Genomic DNA, 25,258 nt, shown 5'->3' with positions numbered 1-25,258 from the left:
ATTAGTGAACTAGTGGTTCTTAAAATGTTATCACAAGCCACACACTTGCCACAGGGAGAACAACCCCATTTAGGCCCCCTAGAGCCAAAGAGTGTGTCCTGCATTTGGGGGGCATAATAAGATTTTACCAGGTGGTCCCCCAAGTTTTTTGCTCTCCTAGCCACTAAGAATGGATATGGTGGCAAGATCTTATCCAATATTGGATCCGCCCTCAATATCGGCCAGAATCTCTCCAGTACCTCTCGCATATGTTGCCACTGCGAGTGATAATGGGTAATGTATCTTACCGTATCAGTTGTTTCCTTTTTTAATTTGGGGTGGATAAGATCTTGTCGTACTGAGTGCTTTGCACAATTATATGCCTTCTTCACTGATCTCTTGCTGTATCCTCTTTCCAAAAACCGTTGTCGTAGAATGTTCGACTGGGCCTAAAAATCTTCATTGGTGGAACACACTCTTCTAATCCTAATGAACTGACCAATAGGTATTGCTTTAATTGTCTGGGGAGGATGAGAAGATGATGCATGTAAGAGTGCGTTGACAGCAGTCTCTTTCCTATATATATTGATTTGCAGGAGGCCCAAAGAATCGCGTCTAATCAGGACGTCCAAGAATTCTATTTGTTCTTTGTCGTTTTTGAAGGTCAAATGGATGTTATATTTATTATCATTAAGGCCTTCCATAAAACGACAAAGTGTGTCAGAGGTACCCTGCCATATCAAAAAAATGTCGTCGATGGACCGGGCCCAAAAAATGACCCGGTCCATCGACGTATGGCTGTCAGACATGAAAAACTCCCTTTGAATAGGATATTGCTATGGTTTTTTGCCACTTATATGTGGCTTGCACATGCACTTTATCATGGCATTTCTCGCATTTTATTAATTGGATGTCTACTCAACGGATGCACCCACGAACTCTGTAGAGCCGTGGTTTTCCTGCTGCTTATTTGCGGCTTGCACTTGCACTTTATATATATGGCATCTTCTGACTCCATTGATTAGACATCCATATTTTGGATTTATCCTAATACTCTCCCTCCAGGCTCAATTTTACGTCACACTCTTTACCAAATTCTCCCAGGGTTGTACCGCACTTTTTTGATACGGATTTGTCTGTCATTTCATATATGTTTTTAATCATGTACTTCAATACAAATTTTTTTTTATAGCTTATCAACTCTCAGTGTTCATTTATAGGTTTTTCTATATATATATACAGTAGATCACACAGGAGCCAACAAAGGACAACATCTGCATGAAGTTTGTACGTTCTCTCCACGTTTGCGTATGTTTTCTCCCACAGTTCAAAGACAAACTGATTGAGGATTTAGATTATAAGCTCCATTGGAGACAGCGAGTGATGATAATGTCTGTAAAGCGCTGTGGAATATGTCAGCGCTTTATAACATATTAAAATAAATAAAAGAATCCCCCATTCATAACATGTGACTGCCACATTTTATCTACTTCTAAAAAAGAGAAACAAGCATGGATCGCACATCCCCCATGCTATGCATTGATCTATTATTGCTTCTCAGCTCCATTCATTCTCAGCATAAATAACATTATACCAAGCCCTAATCTACATAGCGTACACAAGCCATTAGTATACGTTTGGTCAAAATGCATAGGCTTACTCACCATACCAAGGTTACCTCTGTAAGTGGGTACCTACTCTAAATTGGTGCAGTGCTGCATGACAACCACCACCACCGCAATACCATGCCAGCTGCCTGCAGCCCAGCAGTCCAAAAGCACCCCTGCTCTAAGACTAAGCCCTCATGGCACTGGGCATCACCAACCCACAGGCACAGCACCACAGCAATAACAGCTGACATGCAGCACCGCACCATGTGAAAAGAATTTTAATCTCACCATGTGGTCTCAGGAACTACAAACTGGGACCTAGTAGGAGGTTAATAACCCTTCTGCAGTCTCCTGCTAATTAAATGCAACTGGGGTGAATGGGAGGAGTGCTGATACTATCTACTTCCCCTCCCTGTACAATGGTCTCTGTACAGGTCACATAACATGCCTAGAAAACTCTCCCCCTTCAGTATATTGTTCCCTCCAGTTTATTGTGACTGCTGTAAAAAGATCTTTAAATGCTGTTAACAACAGTCTCCATAAACTTGCATAGAAAACTGAATAAAAAAAGCTACAATCAGAAGATGAAAACAGATTAGAAATATGAATATGTAACACATTGCCTTTAAATCATTTAAATGTGGCTTCTCAACGTGGTTGCAATACATTAATGGCATAGTCACAGGATATCCACATCCACAGTATACCATAGTCACAGTGTAAGCCGTGTACCGGGGTGGGCTCCCCAGGATACAGTGAAGTCATGAACGAGGAAAGCAACCCCAACACCAGCTTTTGCCAAAACAGAATTTTACTTAAATGTGGCAATAAACACAACTACAAATGCTGAGAACATACAATCAATTTACATACACCCAGTCCGCAGGCTGAGACCCTTGTGCTGCACAGCACGGCGCCCTCCGAAGGATGAAGGAGAAAAGTGAAGTAATTTACCTACTGGCGGGCACAACTAAACTGCCACATCTTACCTGTTATCACCCTAAAAACAAGAACCACTTTTCTTGCCATCCCAAGCAAGTAATATACAATATTCAGCTTGGTCAAATGATTTAAGCCAGACTGAACTATTCAGATGATGCAGAATTTGTCAGCAATTTAAAATATTTTTACAAAGACTGCAGAACTGAAAATATCCAGGTTAGTGTTTCCAGAGGGTCAAATCTGTTACCAGCAATATTACACGGGATTCCCTATTGGCACTTATTGCAGAGCCTGATCCCACAGTTTGTTCTGAAGTGACTAGGTGAGGTAACCAATGCATAGTTAGCGCCCCGACGGGCAGGTATTTTGTTTCCTTTTGTGGTTTGACTGCTCAACTTTGATGCCACTATGTTGTTTAGATCAAAAGACAGTAAAATCTAATTTGGAGTTTTAACCTGTTGGAGTCTGTGAACCTGTCATCCCCTAACCCAACCCCCATACCTACTTTTTGCACTCCTTTGTCCTTTTTTGCCCTAATCTACCATTGTTTACTCCTATGCAGCTTCCAGACCACCCCAGGTTTCTTCCAGGTACTTATATTACTATATTATGTTCCTGTTTCATTGCTTGCCCTAGTTATCCTTCTGATTGATCAACCAACAACCTTATATTTTACTTATCATTAGCGCCCCTTTAAAACATCCAGGATTCTGTAAGAGACTTATTGGTGGACTGTCCGTTCTTCAAGTTCCTAAGAGGAGGTTTTAATCTGGGCTATAAAAAATATAAAGAAAGCATTTGCTTCACGAAGGGGAGGAGTATAAGCAATGAGGAGGAAGTTGCTCACATTGTACAGATTAAAAAAACTAGTGTGATTTGCTAGGTTTATCCTATACTCTTGCCTGTATGATTGAGACTATATGTTTACATCTGAGAAGCAGTAGGAAGGAGCCTAATTCTTACTCTACCTACTTAATGCATCCATATCGGCTGCATTCTATAGAAGGGAGAGCTTCCATCCCTTCCTAATTCAGATTCGTTCAGCTCTGTTCTTCAGATCAGGACAAGGGCTTCTCTGTCTCGCTCTACACAGTGGGAGGATCTGATCCTTTCTGCTGGGATTTCTGGTTTAAATTCCAGCCTCAAATAGTGGGAAAGAGAGGATGGCTTTGCAATGGGGCAGGCTCACCACTTGAATTTCTTTTCCAAACAGCAGCACTGTGGCAAGGAAGAAGAAGAAGAAAAAAAAGCTATCTTCTGTTTTTCACCACCTGGGAAGCAGCTGGAACCATGTGAATTCTATTTGGCAGCTACAATGGATCAGTGATCAGGAAGGAATAATTATTGTGTGGCTTGAGCTTTCAGCATCAGTCTTTGAAGGCAACTTACTACGTGTGGGCATCTGATCTGATTCTGCCAGGGAATCCGGACAACCATTTTAATTAAGTAGATGATCTTGTTTGGTGGAAGCTGCTTTCTGGGTGAAGGAAACAAGGGAGTTAAACTCAACAAAGCCTTGTGTCATTGTGTCTCCTGCATAGAGATGTAGATTTCAGCACTGGCGGCATGGACAGCTCCTGAGCTCCGGTTGTGCCTTTGATGTGTGGATGGTTCTTTAAATGAGTTTTCAATTTTCCCTGACGATCATGCTTTATTTCCAGATGGTGATTATGGCAGGGACTGTAATGCTGGCTTATTACTTCGAGTACACGGACACGTTCACTGTGAATGTCCAGGGCTTTTTCTGCTTTGACAGTTCCTACACCAAGCCCTATCCAGGACCTGATGAGAACAGTGATATCCCCCCAGTTCTTCTCCTCTCTCTGGTCACAGGGGTACCAGTACTGGTGGTAAGCATGTTTTTTTTTTCCTACTTATTATATCTTATGTTCTCGGCTAAGAATATAGACAGCTAGCACCTTGATCTGATCATACATGCATGATATGTGTGTCATCTCCATGCTTAGAAACTCATTGTAGCACATGAAGAAGCCTAGGTATTGCACGAAGGGGTTAATCTTACTCATCTCTGCACTGATTATTAATTGTTTCTGCGACTGCAGATTTTCCATTTTGTGTATTATAACCTTTTTTGGGGACTCTGAATGCTCACTGCACTTTATTTGCATTTTTAAAGCTGCATGGGGTTTTTGTGTGTATTGTGGCATGGTTATAACTGCCTGCAGCTCCCTCTTCTGACAATCTCCCTTCTCTGATTCCTCCTCCTCCCCTTCTCTTTTTTTTCTGGACTTACTGCTGCTCTCTCTGTGTCTCAAGTCACAGTGAGCCTTAATGTGCTGTGTCTTTGTGCAGAGCAGATCTGCAGTCCACTGCTGTGTAGTCTTGGGTCAGCAGTAAGGCTCATTATGCTTTGGGCTAAAATAGAGAAGATTGCCCTTTTAGATGAATCCTTTAAAGGCTGACCTGCCACCCTTTATCCATAACCTGACAAGACCCTGCAGCTTCCCTTTTTAGAAAGCCATATAAGGGGGTGATAAAATAATGCAAAGCCCATCTGTGACCTGCTACATAGTAGCGGTTTCATCAACTGTCAGCTCCAGCGTGGAATTAGGTTAGGTTAGGTGAAATTAGGTCGCAAGCTTCTTCATTCACAAAACAGCCCCTGACCACTTATTATAGGATTGAGGGGGTTATGCAGATTCAAGACCTGGTTTCTTTGTAACCTTAATGAATTTGAACTTTAACCCATGCATTGCCTTATAGAAGCAGAGAAATGTATCACCCCCTATAGACGAGGGGCTCAGTGTAATCTGTCAGGTCTACTAGACTATGCCTTTTCATAGCATTGACTCCACTTTAAGTGGTGGTATTTGTTCTATATACTCCAAGATATGGTAATTGCACAGTGTGTTTCACTTACTTTACCCCTCACTAAGTGGTTAGTGTACGTGGATTTATCTGACATGGTAATTGGGAGTCATTTATGGCAATTGCTGTTACATTTAAGGGGAGAGAACAGTGAGGTGATGTATTCATTATTCCTTGTCATAACTGGTTCAAATCCTTAGGTAACCTTGGAAAATACCGCAGGAGACCATAAGGATATTGTGGTGGGATATATCCTGTTTGCATGTGTATATATATATATATATATATATATATATAATATTAATTAGAAGTGTATATATATATATATATATATATATATATATACTTCTAGGCCTAGGGCACAATAAACTTCACGCAGCAGTGAATATATATATATATATATATATATATATATATGTATACACAGCTGCATGAAGTTTATTGTGCCCTAGGTCTGTAAGTGAAGGGTTAAAAATGAAAATGAATTCTAAGTAGGCTTCATGCATATTAAATTAGTATAATATCTAAAATAATTAAGTACAGTCCAATACTCTATGATATTTGTCTAGATTATGGGCATACGTTCACTAGGGTCTGATCTGGTGGTTCCCACTGTGACATTTCTTCTGTTTATTACAAAGGGTTTTCCTATTAAAATGCACTGTATATGGCACAAAGCGTGAAGCCCCTTCCTGTACCGTAGTCGTTTTTTCCACTTGTTCTACTCTCAGTAATTCTAATGCAGCGTCTGATTATGGAATGAATGTGGTACTATGCATCTTGGATTATATTATATGTATTATGGTGTGTGTGTGTGTGTGGTTCTTTTGGTTTCATAATGTTTGTAAAGCATTAGTGGATGTAGAGAAAAAAATCTTATATCCAAGAAAAAAGCACATGTATGAAGACTTCTAATCAGAATGAATCATTATGAGGATTGTCCAGGCTGGGTCCTCCAATGATAGGCTGATCACAGGGTATCCCGAGGCAGGGATCCAAGCAATCATCTGAAATCTGTAGAGCAACTCGATAGTGTTCAGTTTCCCTGAAGCACCACCACAGGAGAAATGAAGTATTACATAGTCCTCAATGAATTTAGTAGACTATCTGTGTCAGGTATGGTCGTGCTGGGTCCTCCAGGGAGACAAACACTCTTTGTAGACGCTCTATAATCAGGTCCCCATCAATTCCCTCTATAATCTCAAAATTTTTCAAGAGAGTATGTCTGAATGAGTTTTCTAAACTAGTGAACCCTTTTAACCCCTTAAAGATCGAGCCTATTTTCGTTTTTGCATTTTAATTTTTTCCTCCCCACATTCTAAGAGCCATAATTTTTTTAACTCTCCGTTCACATACAAGGACTTATTTTTTTGCAGGACAAGTTGTATTTTTTATGGCACCATTTAATTTACCATGTCTTGCATTGGCAAACGGGAAAGGGTCCTGACAGCAATTCTGATATATCTACTTTAGTGAAGATTTTTTTGGAGCATCCTCTCTAACAACGTTGCATTGTGTTGTTCCTTTGTTGTCCCTACTAGAAATGTACGAACAATTTGACAATAGAGTGTCACCAGTCAGGATTAGTCCCTACCTAGTCTAATGTAGTTTTACATGAGTCTGTTCGGCCTGGGAAACACGATGGCTGCATGTCCTGGAACAAACACTGTTTCGCTGACTCAAACTCACAGCATCATAATGATTTATGATGCTGTGAGTTTCTGTCTGACCCCCAGGTCTACTATACTGGCATTATGTGAGTACAGTGCAGTAACCCCACAGTCATGCATGAACTCATATCATCTTAAGTTTGTATGATGCCGAGAGTTTGGGTCAGAGGAGTAGTGTTGGTGTGAAAATGTAGCCAACCAACGGGGCGTATATCCCAGACTGAAAAAGCCTGTGTGAAACTGGCCTGAAAATCTCCAATCAGGCACTAACCACTTTGACAAGGGAAATAGTTTCATAATAGTTTCACACAGTTGTCAATTTATTCTGGTTCTGAGAAAATTTTGTCCAGAATTATTTCAAGGAGAAAAGGAAAGCATTTAAAAAACAGACATGTCAATAGAGCAGACAATTTCTCTTTAAATGGTAAAAAAAATAAAAAATAAATCCCTTTAAAAATGCATACATGCTCAGACAGACTTCCTAATTAGGCTCAGGCAACTCTGTACATGATGGTGGCAGTGGTAGCAACACTCATACAGAAACACAGTCGAAACAAAAAAATAAAAATATTAGGCCCAGATTGTGTGTGACAATGTCTTCCCAACCTCTGTTATCACAGGAGAATCAGCAGGTTTGGATTAGATGGAATCTGATCTACCTACCTGAATCCAGTGGTATCTCTCATTTGCATGAAGTACATTTTTTTCCTCAACTTGAGCATATAGATTATTTTCACTTCTACCACGGTAGTTTGATGTTTCCGATGGTGGGGGCCATTTAAAGTATCACCTCAAAGCATTTTGTTTACAGACTTGATACAGAGCGGAACTGAAGCAAGCAGCTTATGGCTTCTCAATGGCTTCCAGACCCTCTGTGTGTGTAAGATTCTAAATATTATCTTTGGGTGTCTCATGTGTAATCTAGTCATTGCATCTTAAGGCTGTATTAGTCAGCCTGATTCTGCAAGAGATTGTAGGGAAGGAAGCATTCCTTCTCAGCAATCGCCGGCTCACTAGCGGAGGAGACCGCTGCTATTACATGCAGCGATCTCCTCCACAGCATGGTGAGGAACGATCGTTATACCATTGCTTGTCCCCATGCTGTCCAGTTGTTTGCTGGCAGCAGATTGTGACTAGACACCACAAACTGCCGCCAGCAAAAGATAATTTGTAAACCTGTCAAAAGATTTGGATTGCCCAATGAATGGGCATTTGCTCATTCATCGGGTAATCGGCGGCAGTATTACACTGCCAGATCATCTCTAACAAGCATTTCTATGAATGTTTGTTAGCAGTGATTGGCCCGACAATCGCCTGGTGTAATACAGACTATACTCAACCTCAACAATGGATCTCTGAGAGTTCCCTTATGTGTATTTATTTTTCTCCACTGTATTGACATTAAAATGCAAAGTAAAGTGTCAAAGTAAACGCCCCATTAAACGTGGCCTGTCTGGCCCAGAGAGAAGTGCTTAAAAAGATTAAAATAGACAAATCACTGAGTCCAGATGGCATACACCTCCATATTCTAAGAGAATTAAGTAATGCAATAGACAGACCCTTATTCCTGATATTTAAGGACTCTAAAATGACAGGGTCAGTCCCGCAGCATTAGGATTTAGAATTGGGTGTCAAAAACTGAGCTCAGAAACAATAGGTCGATACGTTTAAAATCTGTTGTGGGTAAACAGTTTTTTTATTTCCTAAAATTAATAAAATTGGCTTCAACCTCATGGAGATCAACTTTGCAGGATAACATAGTGAACTGGATGGACCTATTTCTTTTTTCAGCCTTATAAACTATGGGGCACGTTTTAGACTCCAGTCTTAATAAAGCCCCAGAGCTGGTGGTGGATCCTCCGGAGTTATGAAGAGGCGCCGGCCTCTACATAACTTTGACTCATCCAGCGCCAGTTCTAAATGTAAGACAGCTTCTTTGCTGTCTTGCATTTAGACCATTTTCTATGCCTAAAACAGGCTCAGAAAATGGTAAATGAGACGGGCCTGTTCCCTTCCCACCCCAATACTGCTTATTTAGACCTGGCGTGAGCAGGGCGAAGTTGAAGAAAGCGGAACAACTAACCATTGCGCCACTTTCTGCTCCTGAAATATGCCCTATTTAGGCGTATTTCAGCATAGTACTTTTTCTAGATGTACCAATCTCTGCTTTGTGCTTGTTGGATTATGTTAGATTATGGTCACTGTACTTGACTAACGGTGAGCAGTAGGCCTCTCCATGTCCTGGCCGGTGAGGCACCTGTGAAAACAAAATGTAAAATTCCTAGTTTAGACCATAGTTCTGGCGTGTACTCTATAAAATGAAGGATGGCAATGATTCTTCAAGTCAAGTGTAGCATTAATATTGACCTACTGACTGGACAGATGACATGACTGTGTAGACATACTGTATATACAGTAATAATACATGCTGCTTGTCTTGTATGTAATATGATAGAGAAAGAGCGGAGTGCTGGCTGCCTCCTCTAACTGCATAATAAGAAAACATACAAGTTGACAGCTGCAGATGAAATCAGCTTTGTCCCAATTATCCTTCGTTGTCATGACAGTAAAGGTTAGAAAACATAATGTACCGTTTGTATGAAGATTTTATTTTTGAAAAATAACAATAAAAACACAATCTTCTCTCTAAACCGCCTAACATTTATTTTCACCCACTGTCATTTTTGTGTTGGGTTACTTTTTAGCTATACATGATGAGATGTTTTTCCCATGCTTATGGTCAGCTAGGTCTTTTTGTGCTATATCATTCACTCCTGATGATCTCTGCTATAGATTTATAAAGATATCCATTCATGATGGTATTCTTGGTCTGATCATCACATTGGGTATAAGTACCTAATCACAGGTAAGGGCTATTATACCTTAAGTCCACCAGAAGAGATGAAAGAGAAGAGATCCACCATCCAGCTGTATAGAACATGTGCATGTCCCTTTTAAAGGGCATCTGTCAGCAGATTTGCACCTATGACACTGGATGACCTGTTACATGTGCGTTGGCAGCTGAAGGCATCTGTGTTGGTCCCATGTTCATATGTGTCCTCATTGCTGAGAAAAATGATGTTCTAATAAATGCAAATGAGCCTCTAGGAGCAACGGGGGCGTTGCCATTACACCTAGAGGCTCTGCTGTCTCTGCAACTGCCACGCCCTCTGCATTGTGATAGACAGGGCCAGGTGTGATGATGTTTTCACTGCCTGGCCCTGTCAATCAAAGTGCTGAGGGTGCCGCATGTGCAGAGAGAGCAGAGCTTCTAGGAGTAATGGCAACGCCCCTGTTGCTCCTAGAGGCTCACTTGCATATATGAAAACATAATTGTTCTCAGCAATGCAGGCACATATGAACATGGGACCAACACAGATGCCTTCAGCTGCCAAGTGCACATGTAACAGGTCAGCCAGTGTCATAGGTACAAAACTGCTGACAGATGCCCTTTAAGGATAAGATAATTTATTAAACTACATGTGACATTTGATAAATGTGGCATACTGTATGTAAAGTACTCGACCGCAAAACTGACTTCAAATATTCCACTCGTGATAAATTCCCCCCATGGCTTCTCTTTTATTAGTGTCTGTATGCGTGCATATGTCTATTATGTTTATTCATAGACCTTGCATGTAGATATTTCCAACAGGGTTGTTTTCAGCCTTGAGGCGCGCATGATTAAAATCATACAGCTTTGTACCACTATTTAATTATAGGACATAGCCTGACGGATATCTGGCAGATGATTATCTATTCATTTCTATTCCCGATTTCCATATTGGACAGAATAGTTTATTGGCCTCCAAGAGATCAGAGGAAGAGATCCGAGTGGCAAACCAATAAATTGTGTATTTTTGATCCAATGCCGACACAAATCTGAATTAGTACCTTCAACTAGCCCCATAGGAAACTTTTTAAAGCAATTTAGGAAGTAGAGTATATACAGCCAGAATGAATCCCCTGCAAGGCCTTATTAAGATTCATTAAAAATATTTTCCTACCATGCTATGCTGTAAAATGTGGAATATAGAAAGGAAAAGCATGAATTAAATACAGACATTGAGGGATTAATTGATGTAACATTGCACATGAATATAGAATATGCCCTGTAAGATTAGCTCAAAAGCTACAGTATCTTTCACTGGATGTCTGGTCCTAATTTATGTTCCTTATTTTAAAGTAGGGTTTTCCAGGAATTGGGCTGATTGAGCAGTGAAATGTTAGATCAATGCCTGACCTGCTTTCTATTTTTTTATTTTTTTTTTGTGCTGTATGTGGCAAATTCATTGTACTATTTCATGTCCATAAAGTCGATGCCAATCTCCCAGCTTTAGGCCTCATGCACTCATCCGTTGTTTGGGTCCGCATCCGAGCCACCGTTTTGGCGGCTCGGATACGGACCCATTCACTTCAGTGGAGCCGCAAAAGATGCGGACAGCACTCTGTGTGCTGTCCGCATCCGTTGCTCTGTTCCGTGGCCCCACAAAAAAAATAGAACATGTCCTATTCTTGTCCGTTTGGTGGACAAGAATAGGAATTTCTACAATGGGCCACCCATTTGCGGAAGGCACACAGGCGGCTTCCGTTTTTTGCGGATCCGCGGTTTTCAGACCGCAAAAAACGGAACGGTCGTGTGCATGAGGCCTTAAAGGGCTTCTGTCACCCCCAAAACACATTTTTCATTTTTGGGCTTGTTAAAATCCTTATTGAACGACTATTCCCTATATAGGGCTCTTACCTTTGTCTTTGGCTTTGTTTCATAAAAAAATCGATCTTTTAAAATATGCAAATGACTTCACTACCAGCAAGTAGGGCGTCTACTTGCTGGTAGCCGCCGCAAAAAACCGCCCCCTCCTCCTGTTGATTGACAGGGCCAGCGAGCGCTCTCCTCCTCCGGCTGGCCCTGTCAGCATTTCAAATCCCGCGCCTGTCTTCATTCGGCGCAGGCGCTCTGAGAGAAGGAGGCTCGCCTCCTCAGCACTCCCTCAGTGCGCCTGCGCCGATGATGTCACCGAAAGAGAAGACGTCATTGGCGCACTGAGGGAGTGCTGAGGAGACGAACCTCCTTCTCTCAGAGCGCCTGCGCCGAATGAAGACAGGCGCGGGATTTGAAATGCAGACATAGCCAGCCAGAGGAGGAGATCGCGGCTGGCTCTGTCAATCAACAGGAGGAGGGGGCGGTTTTTTGCGGCGGCTACCAGCAAGTAGACGCCCTACTTGCTGGTAGTGAAGTCATTTGCATATTTTAAAAGATCGATTTTTAATGAAACAAAGCCACAGACAAAGGTAAGAGCCCTATATAGGGAATAGTCATTCAATAAGGATTTTAACAAGCCCAAAAATGAAAAATGTGTTTTGGGGGTGACAGAAGCCCTTTAAGGGGAGTCCACTATTAAACCAGAGAACCGACAAAAAGAGATTCCTAGAGGGTGGAGTCAAATACTGAATGAGAGGGTTGATAGCCCGAAAAATAGTCCATGTACAGGGTCACCCTTATTAAAATAAAACATAACTTTTACTATTTATGGTAAAAGAAAAAAGAAACTACAAGTGTGGTGACACTTGTATTTTGTTTTAGCATAAATGGTAAAAGTTACATTTTATTTCAATAAGGGTGACCCTGTACATGGACTATTTTTGGGTTATCAACCCTCTCATTCAGTCACTGTTAAACCAGGCAGAATGCTTTGTAGGTCTGAGCTCAGCTGAATGCAGGGACGTAGCCATAGGGGGTGCAGAGGTAGCAGTCTCTACCGGGCCCAGGAGCCGATATTATAGAAAATACATGCTGGTCAAGTTACATCTCTGGCTGGAGGGAAGGGGTAGGTCAAGAATTTGGTAATGGGGGGGAGGGGTTAATTCAATTTTTGCCTCAGTCAGCAGGATGCCTATGTGCTTCCCTGCCACTGTCCACTGAGGGAAGAGGGGCCCAAGCTGAACTCTTGCAACAGGGACAATGACCCTTTAGCTATGCCCCTGGCTGAATATATTGATGCCTTTCGCCTGGTGATCTGTTACTTCCGTCTGGAAAATATACTTACAATCAATATGCAAATGAGCAGTAAAGTGCACCAAGGGTGAGCACAAACCACTCTGTGCACCTTGCTCCTCCTGCTTCCTCTGCCAGTCCCTCCTTCTTCTTGATTGACAGGACCTGGTTCCTGCATAGTCATCTCACCTGACCCTGAATAGATGTCACCCCATCAGTTATCTGTACTCTCTGGATTTCAGTGTCAAGCTGCTAGCTCTTTCCCACTCCAGTTCTGATGGACCATCTATAACAAGTGCAAGACAATCCTTGTTCTTGGTGTACTAATAAAAAGGCATCTGCACTGCGTGCACAGTCCTTCTACATTGAGAGCCTTGAGATTTACATAATTGTGTAAACAAAATTAGATGGATGGATGGATAGATAGATAGATAGATAGATAGATAGATAGACAGACAGACAGACAGACAGACAGATAGATAGATAGATAGATAGATAGATAGTATCAACCTATATCGTCATATGTACAGGGCCAATGTTTGTACCATCGTGACTTCAGGTGTCCAACCTGTAACATACAGTAGTTTGTGAGGCTAATAAAATATACCCTATAATCCATCCAGTCCATCGCATTATCTTGCAAAGTTATTCCAGATAAAGACAAAAAGTCCCACGAGGCGATCAACAATCATTCTCCAGAAATCTAAAAACTATAACCAGACCCCTCTTCAACTCTTTTAGTGAATTCACCTTCATGACTGGCTCTGGCAGAAAGTCTCATAGTCTCACTGCTCTTAGGGTATGACCACACAGAGCGGGCGCGATTCGGACGGTTGAGGCCATGCCGCAGTCATGAACCGCGCAGCCAATTAGCACACAGCTTCCTTTCATTTAACTAATGAAGACCACAATTTATACTCATTCTTCAATACCGCGCGGCCATTAACAATAAAGACGAACTAAACAGTGTGGTCTTCGTTAGTTAAATGAAAGGAAGATGCTGGCTAATTGGCTGCTCGGTTCATGAACGTAGCATGACCGAACCCGACCAGATCACGGCCTTTCCGTGTGACTGTACCCTTACAGTAAACGACTATTGTACAGAATTGACATTTAAATTACTATACGGAAAACATATGGCTCTTTTATTTTGGCAAGAAAATGTATTGCAATGATAGCAATGTTAATTAGTATGGATCTTTGTAGGCTGCATCACTTCCTGTCATCTGCTTGATATTAGGGAAAGAGATTGCCCAAAAAGATTGTAATACAATCAAGATATTGTCCTTAAAGGGGTATTCCCATCACAGACAATTGGGGAATATCGCTAGGATATGTCGCCATTGTCTGATAAGTGTGGGTCCCGCACCTAGGCCGAAAACGGAGCAGAGAAAGTGGTGGCTGAAGGACCTATGTCCCCATTGTCTGTGATGGGAATACTCCGTTAATAACGATATCTATATTATTATACTGACCCAAAACTCTTTAGTTCCAAGTCCTAATTAGTATCCAGTAGTAGATAATGATCCAGTGTAATACTAAATATGACATAGTATCCAGCAATCGATTAATATCCAGTGTCATACAGTGTCTTTACCCTCATCTTCTGTATTGTTCTCGTATCCCTTGTAGATTGTAAGCCTTCGCGGGCAGGGCCCTCTCTCATTCTGTACCAGTCTGTAACTCGTCTTGTTCATGCTTAGTGCAATTGTCTGTATTATGTATGTATACCCCTTTTCATATGTACAGAGCCATAGGATGAATGGAGCTTTAATAAATAATAATAATAATAATAATAATAATAATATAATAATAATAATAATAATAATACAGTGTGATAGAAGCAGCATTTGTATGAATAAACAAAACATTTCCAAATGAATGAAATTGTGGTTAATTAGACTGCTGTGAAACTGGAACTTTTCAAACCTCCAGGGGATTTTTATTGAGCCCCTAATGAAAACAGAGCTTCATAAGCATGATTTAATCACTCTTTCAGTGACACAAATCAATACTAGCAAAGGCTGAGGTTTGCGAAAATATGACTTACTTATAGTTGAATGCAGTCATCACTGGCAGACGTGGGGCAAAAGTGAGAAATTATTCCTATCCTAAAGCCAAAACCTAAAGGGGTTATCCAAGACCTAAAATGCCCCCCCCCCCCCAAATACTCAGGCCCCTCACTTACTTACCTCATTCCCTGGCACCCGCGTCGCTTCTGATGCCGGCAAGGGCCACCGCTGCATCTCCTGTTCACGTGGATGAAAACATCCGGCGACGGGCGGTAGCAGACAATAGCAGGCCACCATGGGAACAAGGCTCCCTATCGTCACCCGCAATGCATTAGAAGTGACGCAGGTGTCAAGGAGCGAGGTAAGTACAATCTGTGTGAGGGGCCCGTGCATTGGTGGGGGTATTATAGGTCTTGGATAACCCCTTTAAAGAGGACCTGTCCCCTCTCCTGACATGTCTGTTTTAATAACTACATGCATTCCCCTGTAATAACAGTTCTGGAACTTCTTAATATGCAAGTCTCCAGCAGATCAGAGCTCATCTTCTTCTAAGATCATTAGCGCAGGGTCAGCGAAAGATCAGTTTCCTATCCGCCAATAGTCTCAAAGCCAACAGCGTAAATTATACAATTACATTGCAATTAAAGAGCATCTGTCAGCATGAGCAATTACATTTATTAAACCAGGCATGTTGACTGAATTTCAAAGGGTTATCCGGGAAATAATATTCATGACCTATCCACAGGAAAGGACATCAATATCAAATCGTCAGGGGTCAGAGTCCTGGGACGCCTGTCAATCATCTATTCTGGGAAGCTGTGGCACTCACCAGAGCTCTGGTGCACAGTGCTGTACATCATATAGTGGCAGTGCTTGGTATTGCAGCTCAGCCCTATTGACTTGACTGATGCTGAGTTGCAACTACTTCATGAGACCAATGTATGCACAGCTGATTGTGGGGCCCCAGGTATCGAACCCCCATTGATAAGATCTTAAAGACCTATTCTAAGGATAGGTCATCAATATTATTTCCAAAATAACCCCTTTAACGATCCCTCTGTATTTGAAATCGGTAGCCCCGTTGTAGGGGAATATGTACTTTAATGCATTTGTTAATTAGGTGTTCGAAGCACCAAGAGGTGGGACTAACCACTTGGAGCATCACTTCACCGCGCCTTTCCCCCTTATCCACTCCTACCGCCCCTTGACTGACAGGGCCAGGCATCTTTACTATCTTATTGCCTGGTCCTGTAGTCCCGTGAATGCGTTTATGAATACTGTATGTCCACCTCCCTGTTTCGAACATGACTGCAGGCTCAGAGTACACACAAGATTTGATACATAGGTCGGTACTAGAGATGTCTACTTTGGCAATATTTGCAAATACCACATGAAAAACTCATAATTTAAAAAGTGATAAAAAAGTGATATTCACCTTACCGATCTCTCGTTCCAGGATTTTCTAGTCCCCGCTGGCCTCTACTTTTTGGTCATTTTAACACCAAGGAAATGCATACTTAGCCAATCACTGGCCATACCAGTGATCCACATAAGCCAGTGATTGACTGAGCAGTCATTTCCTATGTCTCATGGAAGGTGCATAACAGGGACCCATGGAGCCCTATAGAAAAACTTAAAACAGGTCTCCACACCATCATGACCACCTTTGGTAGTATGAATATGAGAAACATATGATTACGTTGGTTTAACTAATGCACAGGGATAATGCACACAGTGATGTCTCAGTAGTGGGATAATGTACACAGTGAAAGTTACAGCACAGGCATAATGTTCTCAATGTCAGTACAGCAATAAGGCTCACAGTGATATCACAATAGTATAATAATCATATAGAATCATCAACGTTACAGCACATAAATAATGCACAAAGTAATGCGCTCTTCTATCGTCCATAGTTACTCGCAGAGGCCTAACTACCATAGTGGCAGGCCATGCGACTGCTATGGAGCCCAGGGCAAGAGGGGGCCCAGTTGTGATCATCCCCTCTTCTACTGGGGGGCGGGGAAAATTGGCCAGGACTCTACTCTGTAAAAGAACAACTTTTAACAAATGAGGCAGTGGAAAAAATGATCCAAGGGTCATTGAAAATAGGTCTAGGCAGAAACCCTTATGTCCTGTGGGGGGCCTGGTTTGATCCTTGCTATGGGGCCCTTATTTCTCTATGTACACCACTGGTTACTCGCATTTTTGTTAGGGTAAACTAGAAAGTAGAAAGACCTGTGATTGACAGGCAAGAAATATGGGGGTTATTTACTATGCTGAAATATGCCTAAATTAGGTGCTATCTGCAATTTTGCCCTGCTCACATCAGGTTTAAAATTGTGGACGTGGTGTGGCCCCATCTCATTCATCATTTTCTACACCTGTTTTAGGCATTGAAAAAGGTCTAAATGTAAGACAGCTCAGAAGCGGTCTTACATTTAGAACTGGCGCTGGATGTGCCGAAGTTATGGAGAGGCTGGCACCTTTTCATAACTTCGGCGGATCCATCACCAGTTTAGGGCTTTATTAAGACCGGCCCTATGTATACTGATTTGTTACTCCACTTGAATTTTTAGATAAGCCCTTGTGCTCCAAGATGTGTTATTTTTATGCTTAATATTTTACCAAACTGTGGAAATCTGGACATCTTGTTGTGCATTATTACGTGTAAGTTCACTTCTTACATTGCTTTTTATTGGTTTTCATTGACCATTGGTGGGAGAAGCTCTGGAAATCACCTTTTCAGCCTAGGCAGTGCACATGGAAAACGGATGAAACAGGGAGGGCACAAAATCATGGACATTGTCATGGATGGCACATTGAGGGTACAGCCACACAGTCAGGTTTCCTGATACAGTTTTGGAAGCCAAAACCAGGAATGAATTTAAAAAAGAGGAGAAGTCATATCTATACTTTATACTTTCTCTCCTTTTATGATCCACTTCTGATTTTGGCTTCCAAAATTGCGTCAGGAACCCTGACCGCGTGACTGTACCCTGAGAGCCTTGTCATAGATGTCGCCGTGCATAAATAAATGAATGGCAACAGCGCTGCAGTAACCAGTGTCCTCCACTACACAATGGACAAGCTGTCTTTCCACGGCCAATCTCTGGTGAAAGAGCTACACTGAAACAGCTGATCCATGGTGGTGCAAGGACACCGACCCCTATGGATCAGATATTGATGTCCTCTCCTGAGGGTAGGTGATCAATAACAAAATCCTGTCCAACCTCTTTAAGGTTAGTTTCACACTAGCACCAAAATGTTCCGGCAGGCTGTTAAGGTAGAGGAACAGCCCGCCGAAGTTCATCATATCAGTCGTAGCCGGATTCTACCTTTTCCCGAAGGAGCCCATTAACTGTAATGGGACCTGGTGGGGAACTGGCCTGTTGATGGCATTAGTGCCGGGATTCAGCCAGACAAATGCTGAATCTTGTTAATGCCAGAAACAGGCCGGATCCCCGCCAGGATCCATTATAGTCAATGAGGTCTGATGGTGCTCCAGAAGTTCCTGGTTATGCCGGATGCAATGAAGTCCAGCAGACTGTTCCTTTGACGGAACAGCCTGCCGGAACATTTTAGCGCTATTGTGAAACATTTTGTGACATTTGATACATTTGGCACTGTTTAATGCATCAATTAAAAATTATAAATTCCCCTCATGATAAATCATTCATTATATTTTAGAGACCTGGAAAACATGGGTAGAAAAGAGACATATGTCTACCAAATTTGGGGAGGGCATGGGTGAAAAAAGGAAGAGGGGTAGCTTAGTCTCTAAGAGTAGTTTTAATTCTTTGTCTATATTGTTATTGTTCAGTGGATTACTAAATAATCTTGAATGCCCAGCATCAGCCTAATCCATGTTTGATGATTTGGTAGTCTTCTATAGTGAATAGATTGTCTGGCTGGTGTTTTGGAAGCAATACAGACTGCTGCAGCCCCCCAGCACTGCAGATCAGAGAAGAGCTGGCCAGGACATTAGGGATTTGGCTCACTCTGATACTGCATGCTGGAAAATACTCAATAAAATGTTTCAGCTATCACATAATAAATGCCTTACCGTGGTTGAGATGATGCTCCCTTCAGTGATCTAATCAGAAATATTGAAGTTCTCATGAATTCAAACAGTATCTTCTGCTGTGCAATTACTTGTGCTTTGTGTATTAATTACATTCAGATTTTTCCAATTGGGTCTTTGTTCCTCTCTGAAGAATACAGAAAGTGCGTAATGGGGTTAATTACAAATTCTGCGTCTACTGTTATGTTCGGCTGCAGCAAAAAAAAACATTTCAGCGGAAATTTCCATGACTATATTCTAGACGTTGGCAAGTCTTCACATGTAAGGAAATGGATTATGTTCATGACTGATGCAACAATATCTTATGCAACAAGAACTGATCCAACAATAGTGACAGACAATAGTAATACAAGCTAAGGCTAGCGCTAACTAATTTGAAGGGTAACCACAAAGACATAACTTGAAGCTACTGAGCCATGACAGAAAATATCTGATGGGATCCTAAGATCATCATGTTACTGTACATTTATAACACTGCTGTTCTTCACTTTCACTATGGTGCTATGTAGCTTAGTGTAAGAGTATTGTCAATGTCACAGCTACCCGCGAGGTGTAAGTGACTCCGTTCAACTTTATAATGCTGCAATGTAGCGTAAAGGAAGTATAATCTGTGGTCGTGTGATGGGTGACGCATGCAACTGTAGCTTAAAGTGGCACATTCGATATGCGGAGGTCTAAGGATCTGGTCACACAGTCAAGTTTCTTGATGCAGTTTTGGAAGTCAAAAATCAGGAGTGGATCATAAAAGAAGAGAAAATATAAAGGACAGATATGAATTCTCCTCTTTTTTTAATTCACTGACTGTGTGGCTCTACCCTAAGCGCAGCAACCCCCATCAATCTCTAGAATAGGGGGAGAGAAGTTCTCGCTTAGCACACTTTCTCTCCTCTTTGCAGAAGACGTGAGCAAGACAGACTCATAGACTTTCTATTGAGTTTGTCTCAATTTGTTTCCTGCAGGGAGAGAGAACTCTCCCCTCTTTCTAGAGATTAGTGGGGGTCTCAGCACTCATATACCCGCCAATTGAAGCTAATATATCCCTAAGACATATTAGGTGTTTACTCAAAGTACCGTGTCACTTTATAGGTGCAACAAGTGCTCTTAGCTGAGCAACGTGCCAGTGCAGCTCCTATCTGCAGTTTTTGGCTATTGTTATAAAGCCTCAGCTAGCTGAAGGTGGCCTAATAGATTGTCTGTCAGACACCTTTTGCCATCTCTTGGAAGAGAGGTGGAAAATGCCAACAGGACCCAAATGGACACAGTACCTAAGGGTCCATTGACATCTGGGTTGAAGCATCTGTCATAGATTCTGCTATATCCTGTCACATTTTCTGGATAAAATGTTTACATCATGGAACCAGATGGACCATTTTGGAAGTCAATGAGATCCATCGGGTGCCATTAGTATCAGTCATGTAAAGGATTCATTACAACTTGAATTCCTTTTTTGTGCTATGTGATGGAACTGAAAAATGAAATTTCCAATTTTCCAATTCCAATGTGAAAGCGACCTTGGTGTGGTGGTGGTGGTGGAGGGGTCTCAATGCCCCTTGAACTCCACTGATATTAGTTTCTGACTTGTTTCAATGTCATGTTATAGGTTTTAAGCAGGTTTCTGATTCCTATCTGACAGCAGCATAAAGTAGTGACATATATTCTGATTATAGTGCTCTGTCACTTGTAGATATGTCGTTTTATTTTAATAATAATATAGTTATCAGGTGCAGCAATGACATCATTTCAATGTCCATGCGCGCTGGAGGTCTGGATATTCATCAACACCAGGCTCCCTCCAGCCGCCCACCACAGATTGACAGTTTTTTCCTAATATTATGCAGAGAGAGAAAGCTGTCAATCAGCAGCTGGTGGGCAGGGGAGCTGGCAGCTTATTATCAAGGACTCCAGAACATGCACACATCATTGCAATGATCCCTTAAAGTTTGACTGTCGTTTCTGGTAATTTTTCAGAATGTGTATGTGTACATAAGGAATAACTCTATTTCTGGCAATTATATGACTTGTAGCTGGCATATTTCAGTAATTTTCCAGGTGCAATATGTCTGTAAATCTCATTATTTTCAGAGATGGTTGGTGGAAACTAGATTGTTTCATGTCTGTCCTTACACAAGACAAGGAGAAGCAGGATAAACTACTGCTCCTCCCTCTCTCTGTAGCCCAAGCACCAGTAATAGGGGACATCATACTGCAGTATATATTTGAATCTAGCAGTAAATCACTTACAAACAAGCTGCAGTCTCTTTGCCTCTGCCTGTCTGCAGCTGCCCCTTCCTTTTCCTCCTCCACTCTATAGAGGTCTATGTAATCTGGTCCTTCAGTGAGCAGGCAACCCATCTACACTGAAGACTCAGCAATGAATTGAGAGTTAGTGAAGGTAGAGAACGAGATGAGCCCGAAGAGAGGAGATGGAAACATCTTTCTCTGATAAGATATATTACAAGTTGTCTTCTGTACTATTCATTGATAAGAGAACAAATGAAACAACAGTTATCCAACCTTTTATGATCCAAGTAACATGATACAAAATACAATGAGATAGGCACCAAGAGCATCTTCATTGTTCTTGGTATTTTCTTGTACCCACAGCGTTGTACGATTACTTGGTTTCTAGACAATTTACAGTACATAGAATTTACAGACAGATTAAATATTTTCAGGCACATTGGAAAATAAAAAGTGAATGATAAAGATGATATATGTCTATAGCTCAGGTTCCAGTTTACGCGTTTCAGAGGACTAAGCGTCCTTAACCATAAGGACACTTAGTCGTCTGAAACGCGTAAACTGGAACCTAGGAGATTCTGTTCCACACCTGTATGTATTGAATGTTCAAAATGGACTTTTGCAACCAGTGCTGGGTTTTTTCTCAACTAGTCTATAGGATCACATAAGCCTCATTGCATATCCAATAATAATCAGTAGAGGTAGAGCGGGTAAAGTTCTGAGGAGGTCATAAAATAAACAAAAGGACACTTTGTATTACCAGGCATTTCATGTGTGCTAGATTGTTCCTTTGGGAAAATACACTTAAATATGCTTGGCTTTTTGTTTCTGAAAGGGACATAGCAAATTGTTCTGCCAAGCTGATCGTAGATGGATGTGTTGGTATAGCAACAAGTACAGAATGTTTTCCTTGATTATAGCCTATACCGAGCATGTCATCTCCAAATGCTGAGGTGAGAAAACCCCTTTTTATATGGAAAAATGTACAAAGTCTATTTTTGGGCTCTTATTATTTCAATTATACATGAGGTAAAAGGAAAGACTTAGGTAGATATATAAATATCTGTCTGTCTATCTACTGTATGTATCTATTAGTAGGGGAAAGTAATGCACTTTAGAAGCAACTTGTAGTGCAGTTCTCCTCATCTGAGTGCTCCACTGGAGGTTTTGGCCACTTGTCTGGTTCTACATATCCACTATAGCTAAAAAATGTTTGAATTTCGGTAGATAGAAAGATGAGAAGATGTGAAGGGGTATGTATAGGATTTGTAATTAATTCATCAACCTTTCAATTTCTTCATATATGCAAGTGGAACAGTAGACTATTAGATATTTTAGTTGTATGTTTTTGAGATATCTTGGTTATTTGAGTTCAAACTCCATCTGACCCTTTGGAGATTAACCCTGTTCTCCCTTCTTTTGTTTAAAGAAGTCTGTCACTAGGAAATGTACTTATATACCAGGCACATTGCCTTGTAGGGGTAGCTCTGCTGAATGTAATGATACATTTCACTTAGAGATCTGGTGCTTCATTCTGCAGAAAAAGTACTTAAAATAAATACGGATGTAACATGGTTAGCACTCCTTTTTTGTTTCTGTTTGGTTATCTAATCTAAGCAAACACCTTCAATTGCTTTTCAATGGCTTTTGTCTCAAGATAATGAAATGACTTAAGAAATTTGAGTTAACAGCGGGAGTGCTAACCATGGTACATCTGTATGTAAATCATTAGTTAAGTGCACCAAGGTGGGTCCGAGCTTCTCTGTGCACCTTGCTCCTCCTGTTGCCTCTCTCTCCTTGATTGAAAGGACCAGGATCCTGCAAAGTCAACTCTCCTGTCTATGTTAATCAATAGAATAAATGGATGGCAGAGAAAGCAGGAAGAATAAGGGTGCACAGAGTGATTTTGGCCCAGTATGGGTATATGTAAAAATACACCCCAAAACACATTGCCCTACTTCTCCTGAGTACGGCGATACCACATGTGTGACACTTTTTTGCAGCCTAGGTGCGCAAAGGGGCCCAAATTCCAATGAGTATCTTTATGATTTCACAGGGCATTTTTTAAGCATTTGGATTCCAAACTACTTCTCACGCTTTAGGTCCCCTAAAATGCCAGGGCAGTATAAATACCCCATTTTCCGCTAACTTGTGGCAAAAATAAAATATTCTAGGAACTCGCCATGCCCCCTCACGGAATACCTTGGGGTGTCTTCTTTCCAAAATGGGGTCACTTGTGGGGTATTTATACTGCCCTGGCATTTTAGGGGCCCTAAAGCGTGAGAAGTAGTTTGGAATCCAAATGCGTAAAAAATGCCCTGTGAAATTCTAAAGATACTCATTGGAATTTGGGCCCCTTTGTGCACCTAGGCTGCAAAAAAGTGTCACACATGTGGTATCGCCGTACTCAGGAGAAGAAGGGCAATGTGTTTTGGGGTGTATTTTTACATATACCCATACTGTGTGTGAGAAATATCTCTGTAAAATGACAACTTTGTATAAAAAAATGGGAAAAGTTGTCTTTTACAGAGATATTTATCTCACCCCAAATTCCAATGAATACTTTTAGGATTTCACAGGGCATTTTTACGCATTTGGATTCCAAACTACTTCTCGCACTTTAGGGCCCCTAAAATGCAAGGGCAGTATAAATACCCCACAAGTGACCCCATTTTAGAAAGAAGACACCCCAAGGTATTCCGTGAGGGGTATGGTGAGTTCATGTAAAATTTTATTTTTTGTCACAAGTTAGTGGAATATGAGACTTTGTAAGAAAAAAAATAAATCATTTTCCGCTAACTTGTGACAAAAAATAAAAACTTCCATGAACTCACTATGACCATCAGCGAATACCTTAGGGCAGGGGTGGGGAACCTGCGGCCCGCGGGCCGCTTGCGGCCCGCGAAGTCATTCAATCCGGCCCCCCATGCGATTGTAAAACACCGCCGCCGATTGTCACTATGGAGCGGAGTAAATGTATTGCTAAACACACTGACAATGAATGGATGATCATGGCGATCATTCACTCATTGTCCGTGTGTTTAGCAATACATTTACTCTGCTCCTGCGGCCCGCCCCTGTTAGCCGGCGCCAGCCAATAGCATTTACTCTGCTCCTGCGGCACTCCCCTGTTAGCCGGCGCCAGCCTCCAGCTATTGCACTGCAGCTAAGATGCTTCCCTAGGTTTACAGCCCCGCCCGCCGTGAGTGACGTCACGCCGCCGGGCGGGGATCACCATTCATGCTGGCTGGGATGACACTGATGGGAGGAGCATAGAGAGGACGAGCCAGCGCCACCGACGAGGAACCATTTCCAGCAGCAAGTAAGGCAGCCAGACAGCATCATGAAATACAGCAAATTTTTTTAATATGCAGCATAGCGGCGGGGGGAGGGGGGTAAATGTCCTGCACAGTGCACAGGACATTAATACATAAGTTACCATGACCAGTGCAGGACATTTACCCCCTCCCCCCATGCTGCATATTAAAAAAAAATCACAATGTCATTAGGGGAAAGTTCTTATCTTTATTCAGCAGTTCTGAGTCCCGACAATCTAATCTCCCCACGTCCTCTTCTATACAGATACCCTGGCTGAGTAATGTAATTACTGAGAACCTCTGCACAAGGATTACTCCGCCTGAGCCCGAAAACCATCAAATAGTCCCTGCAGAGTAATCCTTGTGCTGCTGATCCCGGCAATTACATTACTCAGTGTATTTGTATAGAAGAGGACATTGGGGCTCAGATTAAATTGTCCGAACTGCTGTATAAGGATAAGAACTTTCCCCTACCAACTTTAACTACTAGTGTTCTTCCACCAGCTAAGCCACAGTACAGTTTGAATCATGTGTCCGGGTTGAAGGCGGAAGGAGACCCGGACACATGATTCAAACCCT

The 25,258-nt window shown here is 41.7% G+C and overlaps 1 protein-coding gene across 1 annotated transcript in view; it reads left to right on the top strand.

Moving 5' to 3' along the window:
* Positions 1–4,150: 4,150 nt before the first annotated feature.
* The window catches only part of PLPPR5 (phospholipid phosphatase related 5), a 303,783-nt gene continuing 282,675 nt past the window's right edge, over positions 4,151–25,258 (top strand). Inside the window, exon 1 of the mRNA XM_040408734.1 lies at positions 4,151–4,381. Within this exon, the coding sequence (XP_040264668.1) occupies positions 4,151–4,381 (231 nt within the window). The remainder of the gene's footprint in view (positions 4,382–25,258) is intronic.

Source organism: Bufo bufo, chromosome 9, assembly GCF_905171765.1.
Source record: "Bufo bufo chromosome 9, aBufBuf1.1, whole genome shotgun sequence".
Lineage (NCBI taxonomy): Eukaryota > Metazoa > Chordata > Amphibia > Anura > Bufonidae > Bufo > Bufo bufo.
The sequence above is the reverse complement of the archived record's forward strand: the minus strand, read 5'-3'. Positions and strand labels throughout refer to the sequence as shown.